Genomic DNA, 27206 nt, shown 5'->3' on the forward strand with positions numbered 1-27206 from the left:
TGGTGACCTAATCTCTAGGAAAATGGCCAGGATCCAGCGGCTGGGGCTCTATGCAGAGCGACGAGCTCTCTCTACCCTCACCCTCAGCATTCTCCGTGGGAAAAATAAAGTATGTTGAGCCCACCTTCCCTTTTGTTTTCTGGAATGATCACTTCACTTCACCAGGAGATCCGCGTCTCCTAGGGAATACCTTCTAAAGCTGCTTTCCTCTCTTGGGCAAATGTGTTCCATTCATTCAGCCTCCCGCACATTGCTTGTTCTCAGAAGCCATTTCCCTGCTAGGTCATCTGTACAGACCATTCCCTGACACTCAGGCATTTAGCGACTTTATGGTTTTGTCCCCTCAAGGCACATAAGCACACGTCAAGCCACTGTGGGAGCACTGGACCGTTGCGGAATAGAATCCTAGTCGGGAATGGGGACAGAGTCCTGAAGACTGCGGGGATGCAGAAGGGGATCTGTTGTGCAGAATAAGGAAAAGCCTTTACTTACAAACACATCCATGAGCAGATGCTCCAGTGTCACTTCGAAGTCTTCCAGTTTGGCAGCTAATGTCATAGTGAACGCTCCAATGCGCGAGGAGGCTCCACTGACAACCACGCCCGCGAACTCCTCAGCTCAGAGAACACAGCAGGTGTCAGACGGAGCCACAGGTGGGACTGGCGCCAGCAGGACGGGGACTAGAACATCACAGACGGCGCTGATAGAGCCCCGTAGCCAGAAACCTTCAAGGGTTAAAGGAGAAAGCTGGGTTTTTCTAGCATGAGGGACCAGACCGGATGCGAAGTGATGTCACCAGGTAAAGAAACCAGCCACGGCCGGCTCTTTATGGCTCCCCAGTCTGAGGTGCTGTGCGAAATGCAGGGAAACCCCAACTGTGGGCGAGGGAGAAAGCACCGAGGAGGTGGTGAGGGGCAGCCGGGAGAGAATGGAAGAAGCCGTCTGACTCTGATATTTATAGGGCCACATGTTTTTGACTCTAGCCCATTTCTCAGTTCATTTCTGACCTTTCATAAATGGCCAAGCACACTGGGGTGTATTGTAGAGCGGGGGCAGTGGGTCCCACAGAAGTTGGCTGTGACCAATGCTAGGGCAATTCACACAGACACGCCATCAATAGTTCTTTGTCAAAAACCCATCAGACCTTGTTCTGTACACGATGACAGAAAAGCACATAGTCTTGTGAAAAACAAGGAAACGAAAGTCGTGGGGGTACTAAATTTTTCCTTGGAATATTATTAGATCCTTACACTCTCCCCCGTTCTCTGTCCTCTCCACCCCCTCCTCTGTGAGAGTAGATAAACATCAAGGAAAAAATTTAATCTCTTGTGTCAACTCTTCAAACTTCTGCCAGTAAAGAATATCCACTATATCTTGCAAATGTCATTTTTCCTTTTTGGTCTTCAAAATTTGACATTTTTTTTCATACCTAAAACATTGCAAAATTGTGGTAAAACACATGTAACATAAAATTTACCATCTTCACTGCATTTTATGTGTCAAGGTCAGTAGTGTTGAGTACTTTCGTATTGTTGTAGGATGCATCTCTAATCTCATATTGCAAAACTGAAACCTGTACCCATTAAACAAATTGCCAGCCCCCCTTCTTCCCAGTCCCTGGCACCCACTGTTCCAGTTTCCATCTCTATGGATTTGACTGGTCTCAGCACCTCACATAAGTGAAATTATACAGTATTTTGTACAAGTCCTTTTGTGTCTGGTTTATTTCACTTAAATTATCTTCAAGGTTCAACTATGTTACAGCATATGTCAGAATTGCTTTCCCTTATAAGGTTGAAATCTTATATCCTAAGAAAGACCCCTGCTTTGGACAATTCTTCAGGCCTGCGAAAATCTCTCAGGAACACTTGTCCATCAAGTCTTTAGTGACCATTCCTGCTGTGACTTTCCTAACAAAAACAGCCTTGCTCTACAAGTAAGTGCTGCACTGTTCCCTAAACAATTTCCAAGCTGAATGATCCATGAAAATTCTGGTCTCCAAATCCGAACAGGGTGTGACCGCTTAACAGTCAATATTGATGCCAAAGAAGAGGGAGCCCCATGTGAAGTTGAGGAAATATAAAAAGGCTCTATGATAAAACTTCTCCCCTTCTTGTCAGAGCTCTTAAAAGTGGGAACAGCTAAAATTCTCCAATTTAGTATCTTTCCATGAATTTTCATTTTCCCAAAGGAGATACAGCCCCACTTAATTCAGCATTTAACATTTAAACAAAGCAACCATAAAGGACAAGGAAAAAATTGATAAAAAGCATCATATTATTTCTAAAGCAGATTTGGAGTCTGTCAGGGTAGTTTAGCTTGACAGTTGGTCATAAATTGTACATAAATGTTCTTTGAGTTATGGTTTTGATTCTGTTTTGGGGCCTCTTATAGAGGAATGAGAGTGGCTTCATGACAAGCATTTCTGTTTAGGCAAAGGCACAAGGGAGGGGGCAGCGATGCCGTGATGAATGGCTCCAATAGCCAAGAATGTACAGAAAATATATTTCCTGGATGGCTGAACTCATACTCACAGCAGTTCCCATCAGCAAATGCATTTGCCATGTCTGCAGCGGGTGCAATGACCAGAGAAAACAATGCCAGCAACAAAGACTCAGCACAAGCCAACTTCTTGCCATGCGGTTGCCATGTTTTGTTAAAACTATGGATTTCCAGCCTAGACTCAAAAATCCAGGTGCCTTCTCTCACCAGGAAAGACAGCGTTGAGTGAAGAATCGGCCACATGGTCAGGAAGATTATTGGGGAAGACAGGTGTATCCATAGATAACAGTTTGGTTCTGGCCTCTTGGCCATCTCAGGAGAGCTTTCAAAATCAGGTTTTGAAATGCACTCTCTTTATGAATTACATTTGGATGAATTATTTCGAATGTCTGGAATTTTGTAAAAAGGATACTTGCTTCTTTCGTTAATTTTCTTCCTGAGATGGACAAGGCATGAACCAATGGAGAACAGTGAATATTTTTCCTTAAAGGCCGGCAGTCTCCCAGCCCCAGCAATGAGTTTACATGGTCTTAAGCAGCAGACAATGGCTTCTCTAGAATATGAACAGCAAACTTCATGGACTAGAAACTGTATAATTTGAGCCATGGAAGTGGTTAGTATTCGGGAACTAGGGCTCTGAGGATGATGTGTTGAGAATATCCTACTTTTAGGAACAAAATGACTTGAACAGTTTCCAAAGGGAAGAAATTGGCCAAAAGGGAGTCAGCATGAAGAGAAGAAGAAAACTGGTAGTAGGTTGTGGATGACATCCATAAGAGACATTTTTAATGAATTCCAAAGTTAGTGGATGAAACGAGGCATGTGGATTAAGTGGGTACCCTTGAGGCAGCAGGACCCCACCAGCCTTAAGGCAGGGAATCTGTTGGTACAGTACTATAAGGCAAGTTCACTGGCATCAGTGCTTATGAGAAGCTGGTAAAGGATGGCTTTGGGAAATTGAAGGTGGAAGTTTTTTTTTTTAAGTAACTCTGTTCTGTCTAATGAATATATATTTTTGCTAATGACAGAGTTTTCTTAATGCTAATGTCAACTCTGAACATTTATTTGCTCATTCATTTATGCATCCTTTCTACAAAAACGTACTCAGCACCCGGCACAGAGGGTGGGATGATGGGTGCTGGTGCTGCTAAGATGAAGGCACAGCTCTTTCTTCAAGACCTTACAGTCTTGAGAAGACATGGCAAGATGTGCTGGTGCAATTCTATACTATCCTTTTTCGAGGTTATAAAAAAAGGATATATCTCCCTGTCAAGGCCATTTTCTCTGGGACGTGGGGGGTTAGGGAGAGCTCACTGATAAAGGGGGAAAGGAGAACGTCACCCCCGCCCTATGGGAAAGGCATGAGCAAGAATAAGTGAGATTCAGAGTCCACCCCCAGATGGATTTACAGCAATAAGTGCAGGGGTCTGGCAGGGGGCAGTGATGGAGGCTAGAGGTCTGAGCCCCAAAGACCATTTGAGAAGGTGGCAACCAGGGTCTCAAGATTCACAACACAGGATCCTGATACCATCTCAAAGACATGCCTTTGATGGTATAAATCTCATTTGAGAAAAACGACAACAACACACTTTAACCATTGATCAAAGCTTCTGGGTCACCCAAGAAGGATCTGACACGCACCACTGTGCCAGCATGGTGGTGAATATGAGTCAGCAACACATCTGATACAGGAGGCAAATGCAACTTGAATAGTAACATTGGTGTGTATGGTTTTAAATCTCGAGTGTCTTCCTGTTTAAATCTTGGGTGACCATTTTCTTCTTCCTTGTCTATGAAAAACTCCCCCCAGGAAGCTCAACATTTTGGTGATAGAACTCAATAAAAGGAAAATCTGTGGAAGGTGGGGATTTGGCTGAATTCCCTATATAGCCAGGTAGACAGTCTCCCTCAGTTTCCCCAGGGGAGCTGTGGGCAAACCATCCTTCTAGAAGGATGTTTAGAGTACTGTGTTTTCTGCAGCCCTGAAAATGAACTGTCTACTTCAAAAGCATGAGTCTTGATGGAGGTAAGGTCCGTGGCTCAACTAGATCATAGTCCAATTCATATCAAACAATTTCTATTAAGTACAAAGATGAGCAAGCCCAAGGCGGTAGGCAATTGAATAGGCAAAAATGTTTTCCTGGAAAGGTCTCTCTCTCTGCCCTAGAGAAGTGGTTTTCTATTTATTTATTTAAAGACCATTTATTTAAAGGTCAGGTACAAAGCAGTGGATCTGACCACCATCAGGTCAATCAAAATTTGTCACTGAGATAACCTAGTAACCATTTTAATGCCTCAACTGGTGAATCTAAGCAGAAATTTGATCCAGTGATGAAATACTTATTGAGATTTTTTAAAGGCAAAATCACTGACTCTTATTTTGATCACTCACTTATGTCCCACAGACTCAGTTTATAATATAAAATACCCCCAACAATATGTGTAAAAGCAACTAACATTAATGTCCTATTGATGACTTTGCCTGTCAAGCTTCTGTCTCACCTTAAAACCAGAAAGGGGGGGGTTTTTAAAGAAATCATGCTTGTTTAAGTAAACCAGACTCTTCTACTTGCGCTAACAGATAGCTGCCTGTCTGGGGCTAGTTATAAAGGCTCTCCTGTCTGCTCTGGCTGTCTCTCGGACGACAGACATGGGAATTTAAAGGTTTGTTTCTATAGGGCCCCCGGCTGGCTGGCACAGCAGTGCGTCAGGGCTGGGGTATCAGCAGACCATGCTCTCAGTGTCTGCCCATCCTTCCCGTGTTGGTGTCAGATGGCTAACACAACCAACCTTGTCTTCGCTGCTCACAATGCACTTTCAATTTTGACAGCCTCTCTCACAAGTACAAAGGCTCTATTCCTCTATATCTGTCCCTCACTCCACTCCGCCTGTCTCTCCCACCCAAATCCCCCGCCTAGTCACAACGAAGAATTTCAAGACTTTCAAAGCCAACAGGCAGTGAAATTCGTGTCAGGCACATGCAGTAATGCCCTGGGCTCATGATGGAGAGAAACAGATAATAACTCTCCTGATCTCTCATTCTTGCCACCTGTCACATGGCCTACTACTTGGAGTAAAGGAGGCTTATGGAGGTTCTGAAACCAGCACCAACAGGGCGTGGTGGAGATGTGCCAAGAACAATCACCTCAGCCCCACCACCTGTGTTTTCTAGACACCTTGCTTTCCAGAGTTCAAATGCAAGTTTTGGAAACATAGACCCTTACCACATTCTCCCAAATTTTTTATGGATGTTTTTGATGACTTTTTCTCATCTGTAAAAGTTGCATGGGATTTAAAAGATTTCCATGCCTTCCAAGGTTGTTTTGGGAATGTACATGATAAAGGTAAAGTGCTTAGAGCTAGTTTGAAATGAGAAGATATGCAATATGAACTACACGATGGTTGCTAGTTGCTGGGGACTGAACATGTAGGTACCCCCTGAAACTCAGAGGCAGAAAACCTAATGCCCAGTGTGATGATATTTTGAGGTGGGAATGCAGGGAGGTGATTAGGTCATGAAGGGGGTAGCCCACATGAATGGAATTAGTGTCCTTATAAAAGAGGCCCCAGAGAGCTCCCTCATGCCTTCCAACTGCCATGTGAGGTCACAGCTAAAAGATGGTTGTCTACGAATCAAGAAGTGATAGGACTATAAAGCAGGAAGTAGGTCCTCACCAGACACTAAACTGGCCAGCGCTTAATCTTGGACTTCCCAGCCTCCAGAACTATAAGAAGTAAGTTTCTGTTACTTGTAAGCCACCAGTCTATTGTATATTGTTATAATAGCCTGAACAGACTGAGACACTACTGTTACATATGTTCCTCTTTGGGGACCTATGAGTTGACAAGTTGGCTCAGTTACATCATTGCCCAAATGAGTGGAGTCTGCTGGTGGTAAGAGAACCATCATCCATTTTTAGTAACTTTGACTTAGATTGGGTCTTCTCTCCCCAAAAGCCTTCCTCATGTTGCCTTAGAATGATCAATGACTCTTAATCGTTTCAGAGACAATGGCCTTTTGTTACAATGAATTTTTCATAATGTCCCTTACTGTCCTCAAGTGAAATAATGGATAATGTAACCTGCCTACACATATTATTTAAAAAATATCAACACAACTCTGCTACATAAAGAAGCAATAAAATGAAAGCAATCTATAAAGAAATAACATATACCAGCACACAATGCAACTACACAGAAAACATGGTGAACTGATCACTTAATCACTGTCAATGCAACCGGTCCAAACACAAACTGACATCAGCCTGCTCCCCATGATATCAGTGTGGTGGTCTGCCTCCTTCTCTTCTGTTGTTTGGGGACAGCCTCCCTGGGCATGACCAGTGGTAACAGGAAAGAGGAGAATCTGGACGGAAGGAAATATGGCTGCGCATGTTGGGCAGAAGAGAATGGTGTTTGGCATATCCTGACCAGTCTTAGCAACTTAGTAGCCTATTGCTTCAGACCAACTCAACTGTGATTTGAGAGGCTATAATAATTACCAGACAGGCCTGGAATGGAGCTGAATATCTCCTCATCTCCAGTATATTCTTGAGATACTATGGCCTTGAATAGCAAGAGCCATCTAGTATAACTTTAATATTTTTCCATTTGGATCATAGGGTCCTCCACTAAGGATAGACCAGGAAGCTATGGCACTTGATCTTGAATTTTCATTTTTACTTTTCACAGTGGCTCATCAAAATGCCTGCGTTGTATCTTGCATGTCCTGGCCTTACTCCTCAAGCTGTAGAGGAGACAGCTGGGGCAAGTGAGTCGGCTGTGGCAGGCTGGAATCACATGTGTGAGATTCTCTAAGAGCTCATAGGTGATCAGAATCCTGAGGCACTGGCTCCTAACTGTTGTTTCATCCTTCCTTTGGCACAGCCCTGTGTTTTCCACTCCAGAACCTGGAAGGGCATTCTGGGTACAGCTTGCCATAGACTTGCAGGGGGAAGATGACTCTTCACCTTTACTCTTGTTTGATTGATCTAATCCCATCACGGAGAAAAATGAAGCTTCCACAAAACAACAAGATAAATATTTTAGTTAGAAGCACTCTGAAGGTGTATGGATCTTGGGCTTTGGGTGTCCTCTACCCACACCTCACAGCCCTAATCAATGAGAAAAACCTAAGCTTCAGATGCAATTGACAACCCCTGGTCAAGGTTAGCTAGAGCACGAACCTGGATGAGAGAAGACTTGAAATGATGTAAATGTATATCGCCACAGCAGTACTGCTCCAGAGATAGGCCCTAACTTCCTTGCTCGGGGTGTCCTTTGAAGAGAGGAGGGCTCACTGCATCGTAGGTTCTCTGACATTTCCACAATAACTATAGTTCCTGGGGTAATTTCATAGCAGGGAGATGAGCCTGTAAGGCAGGTGCACACAGGAGCTCTTTACTGATCTTCCACAGTCGTAAAATGGAGTCCAAAACATTCAGTGTCTTAGAGCTTTGCTTCTCTTCTGAATCTGTGCACTGATCAGAGTAGAATGAATCTTTTCCAAAATATGGTAAGATGAAAAACCCATTAATCACATCAAGAAAACAGGGCACTGAAGTGTGAAAACTTTAGTAATGATGCTGTATTCAGTATATTATTAATTATGATACACAAATATGGAAGTTTCTACTTGCTTCATGATTTATCCCACATTATTAGGGCTGTCTCCATAATTAATATTGCTTCTCTCACTTTTAACAAACCTTTGGCTTAAGATGGAGAGTGAATGACCCAAGAATTTATTCCATGGGATTGCTTTACAAATAGCCAGGCTTTGCTGTAAGTTGCTTTCCACATGGTTACCAGTGGGCTTGCTGGTTGGAACTGTAAGTTACAGGCACAGTGAGGACAGCACAGGTGCCAAAATATTTTTTATTAAAGATTTTGTTTATTTATTTGACAGACAGAGATCACAGAGAGGCAGGCAGAGAGAGAGGGGGAAGCAGGCTCCCCTGAGAGGCGTGGAAAAGGGACGAAGCCAGATCAAGGGAGAGTGGAGTGATGCTTATTTCACTTCTCGATCCAAACACGTCCTTGCAGGCTTGTTCTGGAACCAGCAGCACGCTCTGGGAGCTACAGGCCTCACTATGATGAAGATTCTTCTCTAAGCAAGCGCCTGGGAGGGAGCAACCTGATTTCTGTCCACAAGACGGGACGCCCTCTTTTTTGAAACTTGTTTTGTTGATGGTTTAGAATAGGTAGTATATGCAGATGATACAAAATTAAAGATTAATAAGAGAGTACAGATAAAAAGTTAGTCTCTCTCTCTTTTTTTAAAAAGATTTTATTTATTTATTTGACAGAGAGAGATCACAAGTAGGCATAGAGTCAGGCAGAGAGAGAGAGAGAGGAGGAAGCAGGCTCCCCGCTGAGCAGAGAACCCGATGCGGGACTCGATCCCAGGACCCTGAGATCATGACCTGAGCCGAAGGCAGTGGCTTAACCCACTGAGCCACCCAGGTGCCCAAAAAGTTAGTCTCTTTTACATCTCTGACTTACAGCCACCCAGTTCCCCTTAGAAACAACCACCTTTATTATTCCCGGAGATGTTCTAATCAGATTCAGGCATAAAATATTACCTTTTGTGTATGCGATACGTATATGTAATACGTATGTTATAATTATTTACAACTGTAAATAATATTTCATCATCTGGAAATTTTCATTTAACCTATCCCCTATTAATGGGTATTTGCATGGTTGCTAAGGCAACATGAAAATGCATTTTGCCCAGGTGCCAAAATATTTTTTATTAAAGATTTTATTAAAGATTTTGTTTATTTATTTGACAGACAGAGATCACAGAGAGGCAGGCAGAGAGAGAGGGGGAAGCAGGCTCCCCGCTGAGCAGAGAGCCCGATGTGGGGCTTGATCCTAGGACCCTGGGATCATGACCTGAGCTGAAGGCAGACTTTAACCACCTAGCCACCCAGGTGTCCCAGGTGCCAACATATTTTTAAGGTAGAATTCTAGAAGTGGAATTGCTGGTTCAAAGGTCATGTGCATTTAAAAAAATTATATTGTAAATTTTACTCTCTGTAGAGCTTGTGTCAGTTTATACTCCCACAAAACAGAGAGCGCCTGATTCCTGACACCCTCAGCCACAGGGTATGATAGCTAGCTTTTGAATCTTGGGCGAGGTGATGTGAAAAATGGCATCACATTTTACTTCACTTTAAAATCTCCTTTAATAACTGAAAATATTCTTCACAAAAATTCTCCAATATTAATTCCCTTTTCTAAACCAAGGCATCACTGATCCAAATGGGTCCAGCTGTGTCTCATAATCATTCCAATAATGGGCATACACTAATGATTAGCAACAAGATGTTAGACCCATCTACCCAAGAAGTCCACATTTAAAGGCAATTTAACAGAATCATTATTAATGGTTCCCTTATGCATCTCTGTATTACATACCCCCAAACACACCTGTTAGGATGAATGAAAATTAAAACCACACTGAGCAAGAACAAAGGGTAATTCATCCAAATAGTCTCCTTTGTAGAGTTTCCCTTCGGCCTTGAGAAGAGATATCAAAGCAACGAAAAGATTTACTCTTGAGAGACTTTGGACCATGACATGTGATCAGATGTGGACTGGAAGAAATTGATAACATTTGTCAGCTACTCAGTTGCGAATCTCCCGCACTCCGAAGCTCATCTCATGGAGGATCAGCAGTGTAGGCAGTGAAGATCCCAGCATTTCCACTGTGTGCCAAGGTACATGGGCATGAACACCTCTCAGTGTGGCTGCAGGTTCCTTGTGGCTTTGCTGAGCAGACCTGCTACCCATGACTTTTATTGGCAAGGATGATCCTATTGCCTCACTAATTCTCCAGGTCATGAGCTGTGCTTGGAAAAATGATCATAAACATTGACCTTCGGGATACCAATTCTTGGGCATTTTGTAAAGGGACAGTGTAGATGCCATGAATTTCTTGGACGTGTAAGAAATCTTTACAGAACAGCAGCCAACAGGCTAAATAATTTATTTAATTCATTTAACTTAATTTTAACATATTAAATATTTATCGAGCTTGTTTTCTATCAAATTTGCATTGAGGCTGTAGTGATTTTGTCACACACTGCCAACCCTAAGCTATGAATCCTGTGTCTGGAAATGGTTAGATTCATGAATTGTTAGATTATTTTATAGACCATGACCTGTACTTAAGACTATTTACCTCTACTGTTGTTTAGTAATATCTTTTTTGCTCACAATGGGGTAGATACTGTATAGACTACTGGTGGAGCAGGTATTTCACATCTAGGGATTTGCATTTCTAATTTCTAAGTAAGATATGAAAGCTAGATTGCTTGCTCCCTTGCTCATCTTTCATCTATTATCTACCTAACCACCTATCACCTATCTGATCTTTGGTCTATACCGGGCACTGTTTTAAGTGCCTTATATATACAAACGTATTTAATTCTCACAATAGCCCAATTAAGTGGTTATCCCATTCTATCGCATTTCACAGACGGGGAAACTCAGGAACAGAAAGGTTAAGTCACGTGGTCACAGTCACACAGCCAGTTCAATGGTGCAGTCTGAACACAAGCTCAAGTCTCCTGGCCCTGGAATCTGATACAATGATACACTGGCCTTGTGTGTGAAAGACATTCTAGTTTTGTGAGCAATCACTTGTCCCCTGTCTCTGAGGGAAAATCATTCTTCTGTTGAACGAAACACAGAGAGCCCTCGTGAGGAAGCAGAGCTGGTTAAAAAGTGTGTGGGGGGGTAGGGAGGGTGACTGGAAAATATCTGGTATCCATTTATAAGATACTCTTAATAGCATCTCCATTGTGTCATGGAGAGAGTCAATAATGGTACCAAAGGAATTTAGTTGAAGTGAATGTTGGAGCAAAGAACATACAGTGATGTAATTCTTGAAGTTGGGGGTGGGGGGAGTATAGTGTTCATCTGGGACTGGAGATGAGGGAACAGGCCCTTAGGGCCTTGGCCTCAGTTGGCCTGTCTGCCTAAGGCCAGTGTGAAACTAGTGGCCTGAGTCCAGATGTTCTATCTATTATCTATCTCCTGTGCTCTTGCTTCCACCCCTGGTTAAGAGGACTGTGGACTGCTCAGACAAAACAGATTAATTCAGGCGTCTCCTTTTTGCTCTCTGCAAATCCGTTCTTCACAGGCACTGAGGTGAGGAGGAGATGGGGTACAGCGGTTCTGCCTTCCTCGTGCAGGTGTTTCCTTTAACGAGGTGTTGCTGGGAGGTGGTGGAGACAGAAAGGCATGGAGTGTGAGAAGAGGGAATGGCAAGATGTCTCACCAACAAGCCTATATAATTACACTTCTCTGGGCTTATAAGAAGCAGGCACCAGGCCTTCAGAGTGGAATAACTGTTTTTGCTTCCTCTTAATTAAAGGAATTATATGACTCCCTTGCGAGAAAGCAAAATGACTTATTTTATCATAATTAAGCTTTTAAAACAGCAACTTGCAGCACTTTGAAAAAGTCATGGAGTATATGGAGTTACACTTGATTCCTTTTTTTATTTTGTTTTGTTTTGATGCTGAAGTTGGGCAATTAGAACACTTCTTCTTTCTCCAAATGGAACAGAGCTCTTTCTGTCCTTCCAGTTTTTCAGAGCTGCTTCTTAAGGAAGCCTAACAGCTTCCTTCTGATGTTTTTCAAAAAGCCTTTCTTACGACGTTCTTCAAAAAGCCTTGCTTGGCTGTAGCATTCCCAAAATTTCAACACTTTATCTACAGATTAATTTTCCATCCTAAAATTCCAACTAACTGGAAGTTCTTTTGTCTGTTTACCCATTAGTTTTCTGCACCTAAAGGGAAACACATCACCATCCTCCTACCTGAGCGATTTTGTTAAACAAGACTTAAAATTAGGAACATTTGTAAATAAGTCCCCAATCTAGATATATACCCAAAAGAAACGTGTCTATATGAGCACTTAAAGATATGTCAGGGATTTTCAGAGCGGTATTATTCATAAGTGCTCCAAAATGAAAAGAATTCAAATGCCCATCAGAAGCTGAAGAGAAAAATACATAGTATATTCATATTGAGTAATCATGTAATGGGATAAAATAGATCAATAAAGCTAAATGAACCTCTGCTAATTCAAGAACATGGGTAAATCTTATGTATATAGTTTTGAGTGGTGGAAGCTAGACACAAAAGAATACATATATTGTGTTTACACTTACATGAAGTTCAAAACCACTGAAAATCTTGAAGATTTTCAAGATAGGACAAGGCTTAGGAAACTTTTTTAAAAAGGACACTTTGACTTGCAACATGTTACCATGTCATCTGTCTGCATGTTGAAAAGAATGTTTTTTTAATCAAAAAACTTGAACGTATAATACTGAAGTTGCTAAGGACTGAATGCAAATCTCTTTCCAACGGATTTTCTTTTTATGGGAAATTTCCACCATATATTCTATGTTATTTTGTGAAGAAATTCTCAGATTTGTTGTGCTATGTGGATACAAAGGTAATATCAAAGGAATTGTCTGAGAATATATGTTTATGTTTTAGCAGAGGATTAAATCACGAGCTTCAGCCACAAAACCATTTTTTTTCCTTCTCTTTTCCACCTCACATCTTGCCAACTGGCCTCCTAAATCCTCCCACTGCCTTTTTCATCCCCCTTCTCCTCTGATGTGCAATTAAGCTGTTCTCCCCAGTCCTATCTTCTGCCTTCCCCCTGCATCCCCTTGCCATCTGGAACTTTATCCTCTCTGATGATAATTTCTCTACCTCCTTCGGCTGCATTATTCCTAATCCCCATTACCTGTCCTAACCCCTGTCCAGCACTCTGGCCTCAAATGCCCCGCTGTCTCAGCCACACACAGCTATGTTTTTTGCCAAGATTACACAATACAACATAAAATCAAATGAATTCTCACTAAACAAGCTGTGGCTTTCTACTTGGTGATCCGGGTTGGTGGCACCACCACTCACGCAGGTGCCTGACCCTCACCATGGGTTACATTTAACTCCCCTTCTCCCCATTTCCAACTAGTCACCCAAGGATACCAACTCTGCCTTTTACTTTCTGTCTAATCTCTGTCCCCAGGGTTGGTACCATCTTGGAGATTCATCGTTTTATTGGCTGCTTTGGATTCCTCACTGATCTCTCTGTTGCAAGGCTCCCCTCAAGCTAATTCTTCCTACGTTTGGCTACTTAACTGGGTTGAATAGTGTCCCCCCTCAAATTCACGTCCACCAGGAACCTGTGGATGTGAAATCATTTGGAAATAGAGTCATTGTGGATATTAGTCAAGATGAGATCAACTGGTATTAGAGCAAGCCCTAAATTCAATACCACTGGTGTCCTTATTAGAAGAGGCAAATGGCTAACAGACACATGAAAAAATGTTCATCATCATTAGCCATCAGGGAAATTCAAATCAAAACCACGTTGAGATACTATCTTATACCAGTTAGAAGGGCCAAAATTAACAAGACAGTAAACAACAAGTGTTGGAGAGGATGTGGAGAAAGGGGAACCCTCTTACACTGTTGGTGGGAATGCAAGTTGGTGCAGCCACTATGGAAAACAGTGTGGAAATCCCTCAAAAAATTAAAAATAGAGCTATCCTATCACCCTGCAATTGTAGTACTAGGTACAGGTACTTACCCCAAAGATACAGATGTAGTGAAAGGAAGGGGAACATACTCCCCAATATTCATAGCAGCAATGTCCACAGTAGCCAAGCTGTGGAAGGAGAGAAGATGCCCTTCGACAGATGAATGGATAAAGAAGATATGATTCAGGAATGCCTGGGTGGCTCAGAGGGTTGAGTCTCTGCCTCCACCTCAGGTCATGATCCCAGGGTCCTGGGATTGAACCCCACATCGGGCTCTCTGCTCAATGGGGAGCCTGCTGCCCCCGCCCCCTGCCTGCCACTCTGCCTACTTGTGATCACTCTCTCTCTGATAAAAAAATAAAATCTTAAAAAAAAAAAGAAGATATGGTTCATATATACTATGGAATAGCCACCAGAAAGGATGAATACCCACCATTTGCATCGACATGGAGGGGATTATGTTAAGTGAAGTAAGTCAAACAAAAAAAGACAATTATTCTATGGTTTCACTCATATGTGGAATATAAGCAATAGCACAGAGGACCATAGGGGGAGAGAGGGAAGCTGAAGGGGAGAAATCAGAGGGGGAGATTGTAGACCCGAGGAAACAAACTGAGGGCTTCAGAGGGGAGGAGCGTGGGGGGAGGGAGTAATAGGGTGATGGGCATTAAGGAGGGCACATGTTGTGATGAGCACTGGGTGTTATACATAACTAATGAATCACTGAACACTTCATCAAAAACTAATCATGTACTATACAGTAGCTAACTGAACATTTCTTTGGAGAATAGTGTGGAGATTCCTCAGGAAATTAAAAATAGAACTTCCCTATGACCCTGCCATTGCACTACTGGGTATTTACCCCAAAGATACAGATGTCGTGAAAAGAAGGGCCATCTGTACCCCAATGTTTATAGCAGCAATGGCCACGGTCGCCAAACTATGGAAAGAACCAAGATGCCCTTCAACGGACGAATGGATAAGGAAGATGTGGTCCATATACACTATGGAGTATTATGCCTCCATCAGAAAGGATGAATACCCAACTTTTGTAGCAACATGGGCGGGACTGGAAGAGATTCTGCTGAGTGAAATAAGTCAAGCAGAGAGAGTCAATTATCATATGGTTTCACTTATTTGTGGAGCATAACAAATATCATGGAGGACAAGGGGTGTTAGAGAGGAGAAGGGAGTTGGGGGAAATTGGAAGGGGAGGTGAATCATGAGAGACTATGGACTCTGAAAAACAATCTGAGGGGTTTGAAGTGGCGGGGGTGTGGGAGGTTGGGGTACCAGGTGGTGGGTATTATAGAGGGCATGGATTGCATGGAGCACTGGGTGTGGTGAAGAAATAATGAATACTGTTTTTCTGAAAATAAATAAATTGAAAAAATTAAAAAAAATTAAATTAAATTAAAAAAAAAAAAAAAGAAGAAAGAAAGAAAGTATGGAGCATTATCCATCAGACCAGATAGCTGCGTCTTCATCTGTCATTTGATATGGTCAAAGTAAAATTGTTATTAAAAAAAAAAAAAAAGAAGGGACACCTGGGTGGCCCAGTTGGTTAAGCAGCTGCCTTCGGCTCAGGTCGTGATCCCAGCGTCCTGAGATCGAGTCCCACATCGGGCTCCTTGCTCAGCAGGGAGCCTCCTTCTTCCTCTGCCTCTGCCTGCCATTCTGTCTGCCTGTGCTCGCTCTCTCTCCCTCTCTCTCTCTGATAAATAAATAAAATCTTTAAAAAAAAAAAAAAGAAGAAGAAGAAGAAGAAGAAGAAGAAGAAGAGGCAAATTTGACAGAGAGACATTGTCACACAGAGAGAGAACACCATGCAAAGGCAGAGACAGAGATGGGAGTGGAGTATCTACAAGCCAGGGAATGCCAAAGATTGCCTGCAAGCAGGAGAAGCTGTAAAACAGCCACACATCGGGTTCTCCCCGAGAGCCTTCAGAGGGAGCGCGGCCCTGTCGATGCCTTGGTTCCACACCTCCAGCCTCCACAATTGTGAGAGAATAAATTTGTGTTGCTTTAAGCCACCCACTTACATACTTTGTTCTGGCAGTCCTTGTAAAGTAATAAAGTAAGCCACCACCATTGTCTTCACAAAACACTGCTTTTTCCCCGTAATACTTCTCTCTTCCAGAACTTTCAATGCCTCCTTCTTTTCTAATAGCTTAATTTCAGTGATGCCTTTACCGGTCAGGCGGTGTGCTCTGCTCCTGCTGTTATAACCTTATGGGAGTTCTGCTACAGCCTTACAAAGCCTCACGCTTCGTCCCTTCTTAGCATCTACCTGCCTTTTCCACTCCATGTGCACAAAGTCTGAGAGGACTTCTCCCCTTGACATCTTCCTGCTGAAACTGTGCTACTTTTTCAAGGTGTTCAAAGGCCAGGGCCTTCATAAAGCATTCTTCAGTTCAGCGGGGCATGTGTATTCCCTCTTTTAACACCTACAGTCAGTGCCACTGTTATATACTAAACACATTTTACCATGTCTTAGGGTGATATCTACATTTTAAACAAATTTACCAAGAAATGTTTATGGCAGAAATATAAAGAAATGCTATTTTAGTAAGTTGGATCACTGAAACATACTTTCAAGTTTACTAATCAAATACTGTAGCCCTTTAGATCTTCTGGGTCACCAGCACTGATGTATCCTGGCAGACGCACAAATTATGACTCACTTTCCTCAACGCATGTGCTGAAATAATTATAATATTTGCATAAGACACAATTGAACTTTACAATCTCTAATGCTCTACAGTGACTGCAGTGATTGGAGCTGTGACACTTTCTTCGCATGAAACCCTGGGATGGAAGCTTGTTAATGGAATGACAGGAGCCACTATCTTCTCCATTTTGCTAAAGCAATGTTTTCAACATATTATTTTTTCACGATTTGATGGATTGGTTGATTGATTGATTGATTTAGAGCATGTGAGCAGTAGGAGGGCAGAGGAAAAGGGAGAGAAAGAATCTCAAGCAGATTCTCCACTGGGCGTGGAACCTTACTAGGGGCTTGATCTCAAGACCTGGAGATTGTGACCTGAGCCAAGGTCAAGATCAGATGCTCAACCAACTGCGCCAACCAGGTGCCCTTTAAACACATTGTTAAAAGGACTCAGGGCAACATGCAAAGCTATTCTGCAACTTTTTTTTTTTTTTTTTTGAAAAAAAGGCTTTTCTCAGATCAGCTGAGCCTAAGGGGCTTAAGTTTGACCATATTTTAAGAAAATGAAAGGCAGAATTATTCTAATACTTGTTAATACCAATGAGGAGATAACTTTCAGCTTTATTAGTGTCTCTGGTGATTGTACCTCTGGCTCTAGCCTTTCTGATTCCTGACTCAAGAGAGGAAATCATTTCTCTTTGCTCAGGGCAATGATCAAGGCCCTGACCTTGGTGCTCACAGCTAGAATGCTTTGATGAGCAAGGTTTCAGTATCCTGGCTGGCTTTGGCCCAGAGCAGCCTAAACACCGGGGAAGGGAATAATTTTGTGGCTGCCCTAATGAAGAAAATCCAAACTGATCCACATGTGGAGATATCACATCCCACAGAGTGGTAACTGCCACTCTTGTGAAGCATGTTCATCAGGGCTGTTGCTGGAGGTTATCTGGAGAAGGGAAAGAGTGAGGTCTTTATAAACTGTAGACCTCATGCTATCCATATTCCTTCTGATTTGTCAAGAGATGCACTGGGCTTCTATCTCCAAGATCACTCTCACACTGTTGTGGAATAACCCTCTGTGAAGCATAATGATGTCTTGACTGGAAGAGAATTTTCATGACTTGTGTCAAAATTTTAATTCCATTAAATAGATCCATTGAGTAAGGAAGAGATTCTTCATAGTGGAAATATGTCATTGCAAATTGCTTTGTTTCCACTTCTTTATCCTTTGCAATTTTGTGTTTATTGTTGTCCTTGCCTGGAGGAAACGATGTAAAGAACGGCTCCCTGGTTCCTTGGGAGTGAAGGTTGCCACAGATTCTGATGGAAATTGGTTGTAGTAAACCAGTATCTTACAGCAAAGCTCCAAAATTTCGGAGAGTGTTGCAATACAATACAATACAATACCACTCTCTTGGAGGTCCAGATAAACAAGTTCTTCATATGCCTGCCTACAAGCTTGTAGTCTATGGACATTCTCTGCTCTCTTCTTGTCCCCTGATGGGAATGTAGTATTTACCCTCAAGAAGCTCTGTATGAATTGGCCTTTGTGGAGATTTCTGGAGTGGCAGCTAAATGGGTCTGCAGGAGGCAAAAGGTCCAGGCCTTGAGCACTGCAGACCACACTGAAAGATGGCCCAAAGTTAGACATCCCATCCATCTAGGACAAAGTGGAAGGTTTTCTTCTGGAGCCCAAAGCTGAGGTGACTAATCTGGTGTTGGCTTTGCAAACTGCTGGGAGAGAAAGAGGGTCTTAAGCCTGGAGACCACCGTAACCACTGCCTGACTCCAAGATTGACCACTTGATGGCTTTTGGAGCATCTTCTTTTAAAAACTGCCAATTCACTATTGATCACTCAATTCAGTTTTTACCTTGGGAACCCTTGGTTTCAACAGGACTGAGAAGCCTCAAAGACTGTAAATAAAATGTGTATAAGTACATGTATAAGAAACAAAGAGAAGCCATTGTGTTCATTTCAGTTTTTCAAACTGGGGCATAGTTAGTTTTGGTTCTTTCAGAGGCCAGACAGTCAAGGGGGTTGATGGGAGCTCTGTACCGTCATTAACTTCTTCTGTCTTTAATCAGCTGATTATCAGTAAATGGGGAAGCTAATTTCAATATTCCTGTCTACTCTTCTGGCTATGCTCTAAAAACCTAAAGAACCCCATTGTACTACTGCTGAATAACACAGAAAGCAAAACTGACTATAACATGAAATATGAAACTTAAGGAATGAAAAGTACTTTCTATCTTAGAAATCTCCCCTTTGAGGAATTTCCATGTCCAGGAAGTATGGTGGAATATGACTCTGGGGTTTTAATACCAGTGAGTAGCAAGGTAGTGGCATGAAATAGAGGCTTTGCAGTGGAGTAGAGCTAGAATCATGGCATTGCTGCTTCCCCACCGTGGGGCCTGTGGTGGGCCCTCTAAGTCAACTCTCAGCCTCCTTCTCCACCAGTGGTGGCAACAGTACCTACCTCACAGAGCTGTTCTGACCACTTAATGGAGAATGTATAAGGTATTTAGCACACAGCCCACCGCATTGTTGTTTCATAAACAATAGACCCCATTTCTGTGTTCTTTCTCAGTAAGATCTCAAGATAATGCAGGAGGGAAGTAGAGAGAGCTCACGGAAGAGGAGGAAGTGAGAGGAAATCGAGGAAGTGGGTGTGTGTGAAGGTGGAGGGGGCCACTAGCAGTAGCCAACGACCTCGGATCAGGATGAAGAATGAACCAGCCTACCAAGACATTACTAAGATGGCTGCTACTGTCCTGAAAGTCCCAGCCAGCTGTGGACCTGGAAGGCTCGCTGCACATATTCAAGCCAGAGCCAGAACTGCTGGGATTTGGATGGTGAAGCATGAATTTCGGAGAGTGTTGCAAGACTGCCTTATTCATAGCATCCACCTCTTGACAGCACAGTCCCCCTATTTTGCATGACTGATTTTTTAAAATTCCCCACTTATTACATTATGGCAGAGTTTTACAGTCATAAAATAGTAGTATTTTTGTTAACAGAATGAGACTTTCCCTGGTTGTTACAAAAACAAAGCTATTTCTTTCCTTCTGGCCCTGTGTCACCAGCTGGACTCCAAGACCTGACCTTTACTCCCCACCTGCTTGGACCCACTGACCTTTGTTCCACATTTTTCCTTAAGGTTTTCTTTTCAGCTTGTCTCTTAACTGAGGCAAAGGGCAGTATGGGCACAACATCCCATGATGGGATTTGAAACTACCCCCCCAAGCAATAATGACTCCCGCACTCTGGAGGCCCAGACCACCCAGACCAACTTGAGTTAAAGCCTCAACTCGTGCCTGCATAGATGGACCATGAAGTGACCTCTGGAATGACTGACACTAAAATCTCTGCCCAAGGAGAAGCACAAGCCTTGTTCACATAACATACTATGTACATATGGGTACATTTCCTTAAGGCGCATGTGTGACTTTAGGCCCTCCTCTATATACCATGCAAATAGTCCCTATCTAAATATTCATCTTAACCCTAAAGAGAAGGAATCCATTCATTCTTAATAGAGGAATCGTGGCTTTGGAAGTCATTCCCCATTATCTCCTGATTTGCTGCAAATAAGCTTCCTTTGTGACAACTCTCCTGTAGTTTCTGTCTGACTCACTAAGGAGCCAACTCACATTAGTTCCCTGATACCTGGAGATTTCCATTCACTGACTGTACCTCCAGTTCCTAAAGTTCGCTTGGAGGTGTGACAGGAGCTGACCTGAACAACAAAATATCTTCCTGGCAGAAAGTGGATTTCAAAAAAGCAGGATGGTCACACTACCAGGGTTTGTGACAAAGAACAATCTGGGACTCACAGAATCATGTGAAAAGGTGGGAAGCAATTCCTCTGGGAAAAAAAGGGTTGGTTTTGCCCAGTGCTGCCTTCCTGATTCACTGACGTGCTGCTTTAAAAAATTTGTACCTGAGACCTTTCTCATATTTTTTTTAAGTAAAGAAGTTTAAAGCTAGTAAACATAGCAATTAAGCTCATTAGAATTACAAATATGCAATGGGGGAATTAGGGGTAAGGAGATAATTGTCCCTATAAATAAGCAATTTATGGTGAAGTGGAGAGTTTCACACTAGATAGAGTCTTCATTTTTTTTTTAAAGATTTTATTTATTTATTTGACAGAGAGAGATCACAAGTAGGCAGAGAGGCAGGCAGAGTGAGAGGGGGAAGCAGGCTCCCCGCCGAGCAGAGAGCCCGATGTGGGACTCGATCCCAGGACCCCGAGATCATGACCCGAGCCAAAGGCAGCGGCCCAACCCATAGATAGAGTCTTCAAAATAAGAACAGGAAGCTGAAGAAACACACTGGCAAGCATTCTAGAACTTTAAGAACCACGGGTGGATGCTGGCCTTTTAAAACTAGGATCCTCCAGTGTGGTTGTTGGTGCATAAGGAAAGAGGTCAGCCAAAGCCGTGTCTTTCCGCTCCTCATAACTGATAGTTGTCTAAATCTTTTTTCCTCTCAAATTTCCTTGGGGGTTGTTGGATTTATCTTTTGTTGTTTTTTTTTTTTTTTTGTGTGTGTGTGTGTATCTGTTTTTTTTTTCTTTATTAATTTTTTATTTTTTATAAACATATGTTTTTATCCCCAGGGGTACAGGTCTGTGAATCACCAGGTTTACACACTTCACAGCATTCCCCAAAGCACATACCCTCCCCAGTGTCCATAATCCCACCCCCTTCTCCCAAACCCCCTCCCCCCAGCAACCCTCAGTTTGTTTTGTGAGATTAAGAGTCACTTATGGTTTGTCTCCCTCCCAATCCCATCTTGTTTTTTTTTTTTAACTTGGGCCTCGTTGGGTAATGATTTTGTTAAACACAAGGAAATATTTTGCTGTTGTATGTCAGGTATGTTTTCATAGTTGTCCTTCCCCATGCTTAGCACTATCTCTGTGTAGCCCAGATTCTCCTGCTAACAAAGGTTTACTGAGCACCTACTATGTGCAGAGAAAAGAGTCATGGTTTTGGGCATTGGCTTTGTCTTCACTGCTTACAAACTGTCTTGTGTCAGGTACTTCTTTAATTTCTGTCTCAGTTTTCTCATCTGTAAAATGGGACTAAGGGTATCCATTCCACAGAGTTGTGAAGATTAAATGAGTAAATACATGTAAATCACTCAGACCATATAACAAAGGCACATTCAGCAGAAACTTCTCTCAGGTACTGAACTGTTCCCTGGTGCCAGACACTGCTGTCTTGAGAGCTTTGCAGTGAATTAACTTATTTAATTCCCATGAGGACACTGAGAGGTAGGTACTATTATTATCCTCTTTTATAGATGATGAAATTAAGGCTTAGAGAAGTTAAGTGATGCTCTATTAGAAAGACTAGCAGAAATCATCAAAGAGTAACCAGTAACACAAGAAAATACAGATTAGTATTGTGGTATAATTAAAAAATAAATATTAGGTCTTAGTCCTTGCTTCCTGGCACAGAGCTTCTGAAACCTTTGGAACTGGGGCACCTAGGCAGCTCAGTCGGTTACACACCTGCCTTTGGCTTAGGTCATGATCCCAGGGCTCTGAGATAGAGTCCTATGTCAGGCTCCCTGCTCAGTGGAGAGCCTGCTTCTCCTTCTCCCTCTGCCTTCCCCTGCTTGTGCTCTCTTTCTTGCTCGCTCCTGCTCTCTCTCTCAAATAAATAAAAAAATCTTTAAAAAAATAAAACCTTTGAAATGTATTCTTTGTATGCTAATGAGATGATTCACTGGGGAGCAGAGGATATATAGTTAAAGGATGGGGCTGGTCCCTAGAAAGATCAAGCCGCCATTAAAGGGATGGAACTTTAAGCTCTGTCCCCTGAACTTCAGAGATATCAGAGGGCTGGAGATTGAGTTCAGTCACCAAAGCCAGTGATTTAATCAACCGTGCCTACATAATGAAAGGTGCTAGGAGGGTGGCTCACCTAAGAGAGGAAGTAGAAGCTGTCTGCTCCCCTCTCCCCAAACCTCACCCTATGTGTCTCTTCCATTTCCCTGTTTTTGAGTTATAGCCTTCATAATAATCCAGTAAACAGAGCAAAGTGTTTTTCTGGGTTCTGTGAGTTGTTTTAGTGAATTACCAAACTTGAGGAGAGTGTCATATGACACTCGGTTGATTTGCAGCCAGTTGGATGAAGTATGGGAGGCCTGGGAGCTGTGATTGGCATCTGAAGTGAGGGCCAGCTGTAGTACTGAGGACTTTAACTTGTGGGATCTGACACTAACTCCAGGTGGAGAGTAGTAGAATTGAACTGAATTGCCGGACACCTACCTGATGTTTTAGAATTGAGAATTGATAAGTATTGGTCTGATCCAAATCTCTTGCCTCTAGGTGTCCTCTCTTTCACTCTTTTTAAAAAAGATTTTATTTATTCATTTGAGAGAGAGAGAGAGACAGAGAGAGCATAGCAGGGGGAGAGGCAGAGGGAGAGGGAGAAGCAGACTCCCCACTGAGCTGGGAGTCTGATGTGGGGCTCAATTGCAGGACCTGGATATCATGACCAGGGCTGAAGGCAGATGCCTAACCACCTGAGCCACCCAGGTGCCCTTCTTTTTCTCTTTTTGAACTGAAACTGCATTTCTTCTGCTTTGGAAGGATTCTCCTTGCTGAGCATCTCACACCCATCCTTATCTCTGCATTCCCATGACTAGGTCACCTGTGCCTGCTCAGTGACAGCATTATTTCACCTGTGTCTTGCGTGTTCAGGTGATGCCTTAGACCCATCTGGGCATGTCTGGGAGGACCCATGGTGTAGCCATGCCAGGTGTCCCTGAGAGGGTACATGTAGCCTCCTGTAAACAACTCTAGAGGAAGAGAGCATCATGTCATGCAAGAGAAGACATCATGTCCTCTGTTAGGAGGGTGGGCTGAGTCTGCTACTCAGCTTGCCCTAGTGCCTCTAATCCCAAGGACTCCTACTTGGGACCCAGAAAGGGGAGCTGCAAATGAAACAGAGTTGAAACTCAAAGGGCAGTTTCCCCTCAAACCTCCACAGTTTGACACCAGCCTGGGGAGCAGCCCAACAGGCTTTGTCATGGGAGGGTAGGGTGGTGGGAAAGGGGGTTGGCACCGTGGGAGGGGGTGGCATCTCAGCTTTCAGGGGATGCCTGGGCAGTGTGGGTTTGCACAGGGCAATGGCAGCTTAGTGGAGCTTTAGTGGCCTTGGCAATAAATTTTTTCCCGGGAGAGAGCCCAGAGCAGGGCTGGAAGGAAATCACTGCCAGGGAGTTGCTGAAAGAAACATCCCACTTGCACACTGGGCAGGCTGACCAGTATCCCTCCATCAAATTCTTGTCCTTGGGATCTCAGAACAAGAGCTTATTTGGAAATAGGATTATTACAGATATAAGACACGGAGATGTTAGGGTGAACCCTTAACACAGCTGGTGTCCTTGCAGAAAGAGAAGAAGAGGCTCAGAGACAGACACACAGAGAGGAACATCATCACATCATCATGTGATGATGGCAGTTGAGACTGGAGAGATGCATCTACAAGCCAAGGAGCACCGAGGGTTGCTGGCAACCACCAGGGGCTTGGAGGGAAGGCATGGGACAGACTGTCCTTAAGAGCCTCCAGAAGGAAACAACCAGGCTGACACCTTGGATTTGGACTTCCAGCCCCAGAACTATGAGAGAAACAGCTGTGTTGTTTCAAGCCACCCACTCGTCAAGCCACCTACTCCATGGTGATTTGTCATGACAGCTTTTGGAAACTAATACGCACAACTTAGACCTCTTCCTGACCACTCCCAAAGTACACGAGGAAAGATTTTGAAGGATACCCACAGAGATTGTGGAGCGGGAACCAAATAAACACTTTTTTTTGATTCTTTGATTTCTGTTTTCTCTCTCAAGCTAATAATCACTATGAGGGAAACGAGGTCATGGGACTGTGTCTCTCTCCACAGTGACCTGTGGCCATTGATCCATGATGGCAGAGTATGGCTGATTTGCTGCACCGAAGGAGGATCAGATCACTGTGAGTGATTCTGGACCTGCGTAAGTGACACCTTGTAAAATGTGAGGGTCTCGGGGTCGGAGTATACAGGAAGTACCCAGCACAGCCTGAAAATCATGTAGATTATATGGCTTTGTTATCAGCAGAGCCCAGCCCTGCGCACCTCCCCTAGCCGGAAACTGGAACGCTCTTCTTCTCCATGGCCCGTATGTCCCTGGAATTCTACTTTAAACGTACATTTCCTATGATCCTTAGCTTACTATCCTCATCCCTCACAGGCAACTCCTTTCTTCTACGTTCTCTGAGTGTTTTAGTCTCTTCCAGTTGCTATAACAAACTACCATAGACCGAATGATTTAAAATAACAGGAAATTATTTCTCACAGTTCTGAAGGTGGGGATGTCTGAGATCAGGGTGCCAGGATGACTGAAGTTCCAGTGAGAGCCCTCCTCTAAAGTATAGACACAGCCTTATCACATAGCAGACAGCAGAGAGGGCAGTGCACTTGTGACTCATGAGGGCACCAGTCCTATTTATAAGGGCCATACCCTCACAGCCTCATTTAATTCCAATTACTAATGTACGTCCTAATACCACCACATTGAGGGGTAGAATTTCAGCATATGAATTTTGGGGGGACACAGCATTCAGTCTATGACACTGAGTACTTACTTTGAGTTGTTGGCTTTTGAGCCTCACAGCCCAGGACTCACCCTCTTTTGAATATGAAGTAAGGTCTTTATACCCAGATTATTATGGTATCAGGCTGCCTCCATCAAAAAGACCCCTGCTGTTTCTGAGCACTTCCTGAAGCCCTGACTTGAGTTTACTCTGGGGCAAACAGCTCTGGTCCCTGGACTTTGGCTCTTCTATCAACTGCTTATGCTCCAGCCATCCCCTCTGTTCCTGGTGGCCCTGGAGAAATGATCTTTCCTGGTCTGGCCACTGCTACCCCAGTTCCAGTTTTGAGGCAGGGGTTATCGTTCTTTCTTCCCTATATAACTCTGTCCTAAGAATGGACACAAGCTTTGTCCTAATTTCCTGAACTATACTGAGACAATGCCGAAACTTTTATAAGGTCTTACTTAGTGATGATTCAGCAATAACTGAAAGAAAAATTAAAATTGCTTTACAAGTGTAGACCTATCCTAGAGTCTGCTACACATCCTGTATCCCACACAATGCTTGGATAGTCTTCCATGGATGAAGGAGTCTAAGTCTCTCCAGGCTTCACTTTCAGGAAAAACTGCCTTCTTGGATCACACGAGAGGGAGTAATTGCCTCTACCACCATCTCAAGTCCACTTGGCTGGGTCTTCAATTCCTGCCTTTCCCCAGAAAGACAATGAGAGTATGGATTTACTCCAAGAGAAAAACTCACCTCCAGCCACATAGTATCATCTGGTTCTTTATCTCCAGAAACTCAACCACATTCACTTTGCTAATAAGTTAATTAATACATCAACGCTCTATTTTCTTCTAAGGAGGATGCAAGAAGCTTAAGTTATCAGGTTACATCATGAATATGCATTAATGGACCTGGTTTTTCCAGATGCAATGTTCATCTTCATGTCTGTATAACCTCTGTGTTCCTATCTAGACAATAAGATTCTTGGCAATAGAGAATAAGGGTTGTATCCCTTTCTTCTCATTTTCCTATACAGTCCATCCTTATGTTGTTCTAGCTACACACACACACACACACACACACACACACACACACACATTCTCTCTCTCTCTCAATGAAGACCTAAAATCATGGATCCTGTATACACAGCAGGCACTCAATGATCACCAGCTTGTTTGTTTTGTCACAAAGCTTCTGAAACAACTGAAGGATTAAAAAGACTGTAAATAATGCCTGCTTTCACTCTGAAGATATTTGTTCTTTTCAGTTTTTACATGCTAAATTCATTAGCTTTTTCAAATTGAAGAAAAATTGAAAGTATTTCTTTCCAGTATTTCTACAGTACCAGTCTCTGTCCCAATTACCATTTCTCTAGACCCCCTGCTGTGTGCATGGCCTCACCAATTTGCCATTGGCTTTCTAAGCTGCTACTCACACATCCTCCACCCTATCCAAACCCACATTCCCTGGGAGACCTCCCCACCATCTGCTCCCGTTCATTCACGCACAAATACTTAGGCATTTCAAATTCAAGCTAAGCTCTTTGCTGTTTCTTTGTCTCTTCTAGGGAAAGAAAAGAGCTTGTATTCTTGCTTCTTTGAGTTCTTGCTTTCTGCCCCTCACACAATCAAAAGAGAAAGAAAAGGTATTGTTAAAATACGGGATATTTTAGAAAAACAGTCAACTGTTCCCAACATTTCTCAAAGTAGCAAGTGAGTTTTTTGTATTTAGCACTGCCAGGTCTGGCAGATGATGTTTTGTCATAAAACCTTGAAGCCATTAGTGGACTGACACGTCTGTATGTCTTTGGGCTTGTCATATTTAAGAAGCAGCAGACAATAGAAATGCAGTTCAGTTAGGTT

The 27206-nt window shown here is 43.0% G+C and overlaps 1 protein-coding gene across 3 annotated transcripts in view; it reads right to left on the bottom strand.

The window, feature by feature from the left end:
* The window catches only part of FRMD4A (FERM domain containing 4A), a 608721-nt gene that overhangs the window by 331004 nt on the left and 250511 nt on the right, over nt 1–27206 (bottom strand). The window contains exon 1 of one of the 3 annotated variants that reach the window (XM_032349456.1): nt 493–573. The exons of the other annotated variants lie outside the window; for them this stretch is intronic. Within the exon in view, the coding sequence (XP_032205347.1) occupies nt 493–558 (66 nt within the window). The 5' untranslated portion in view covers nt 559–573. Of the gene's footprint in view, nt 1–492; nt 574–27206 lie in introns of those variants that run through there. 3 annotated transcript variants of the gene reach the window in all.

Source organism: Mustela erminea, chromosome 6, assembly GCF_009829155.1.
Source record: "Mustela erminea isolate mMusErm1 chromosome 6, mMusErm1.Pri, whole genome shotgun sequence".
NCBI lineage: Eukaryota > Metazoa > Chordata > Mammalia > Carnivora > Mustelidae > Mustela > Mustela erminea.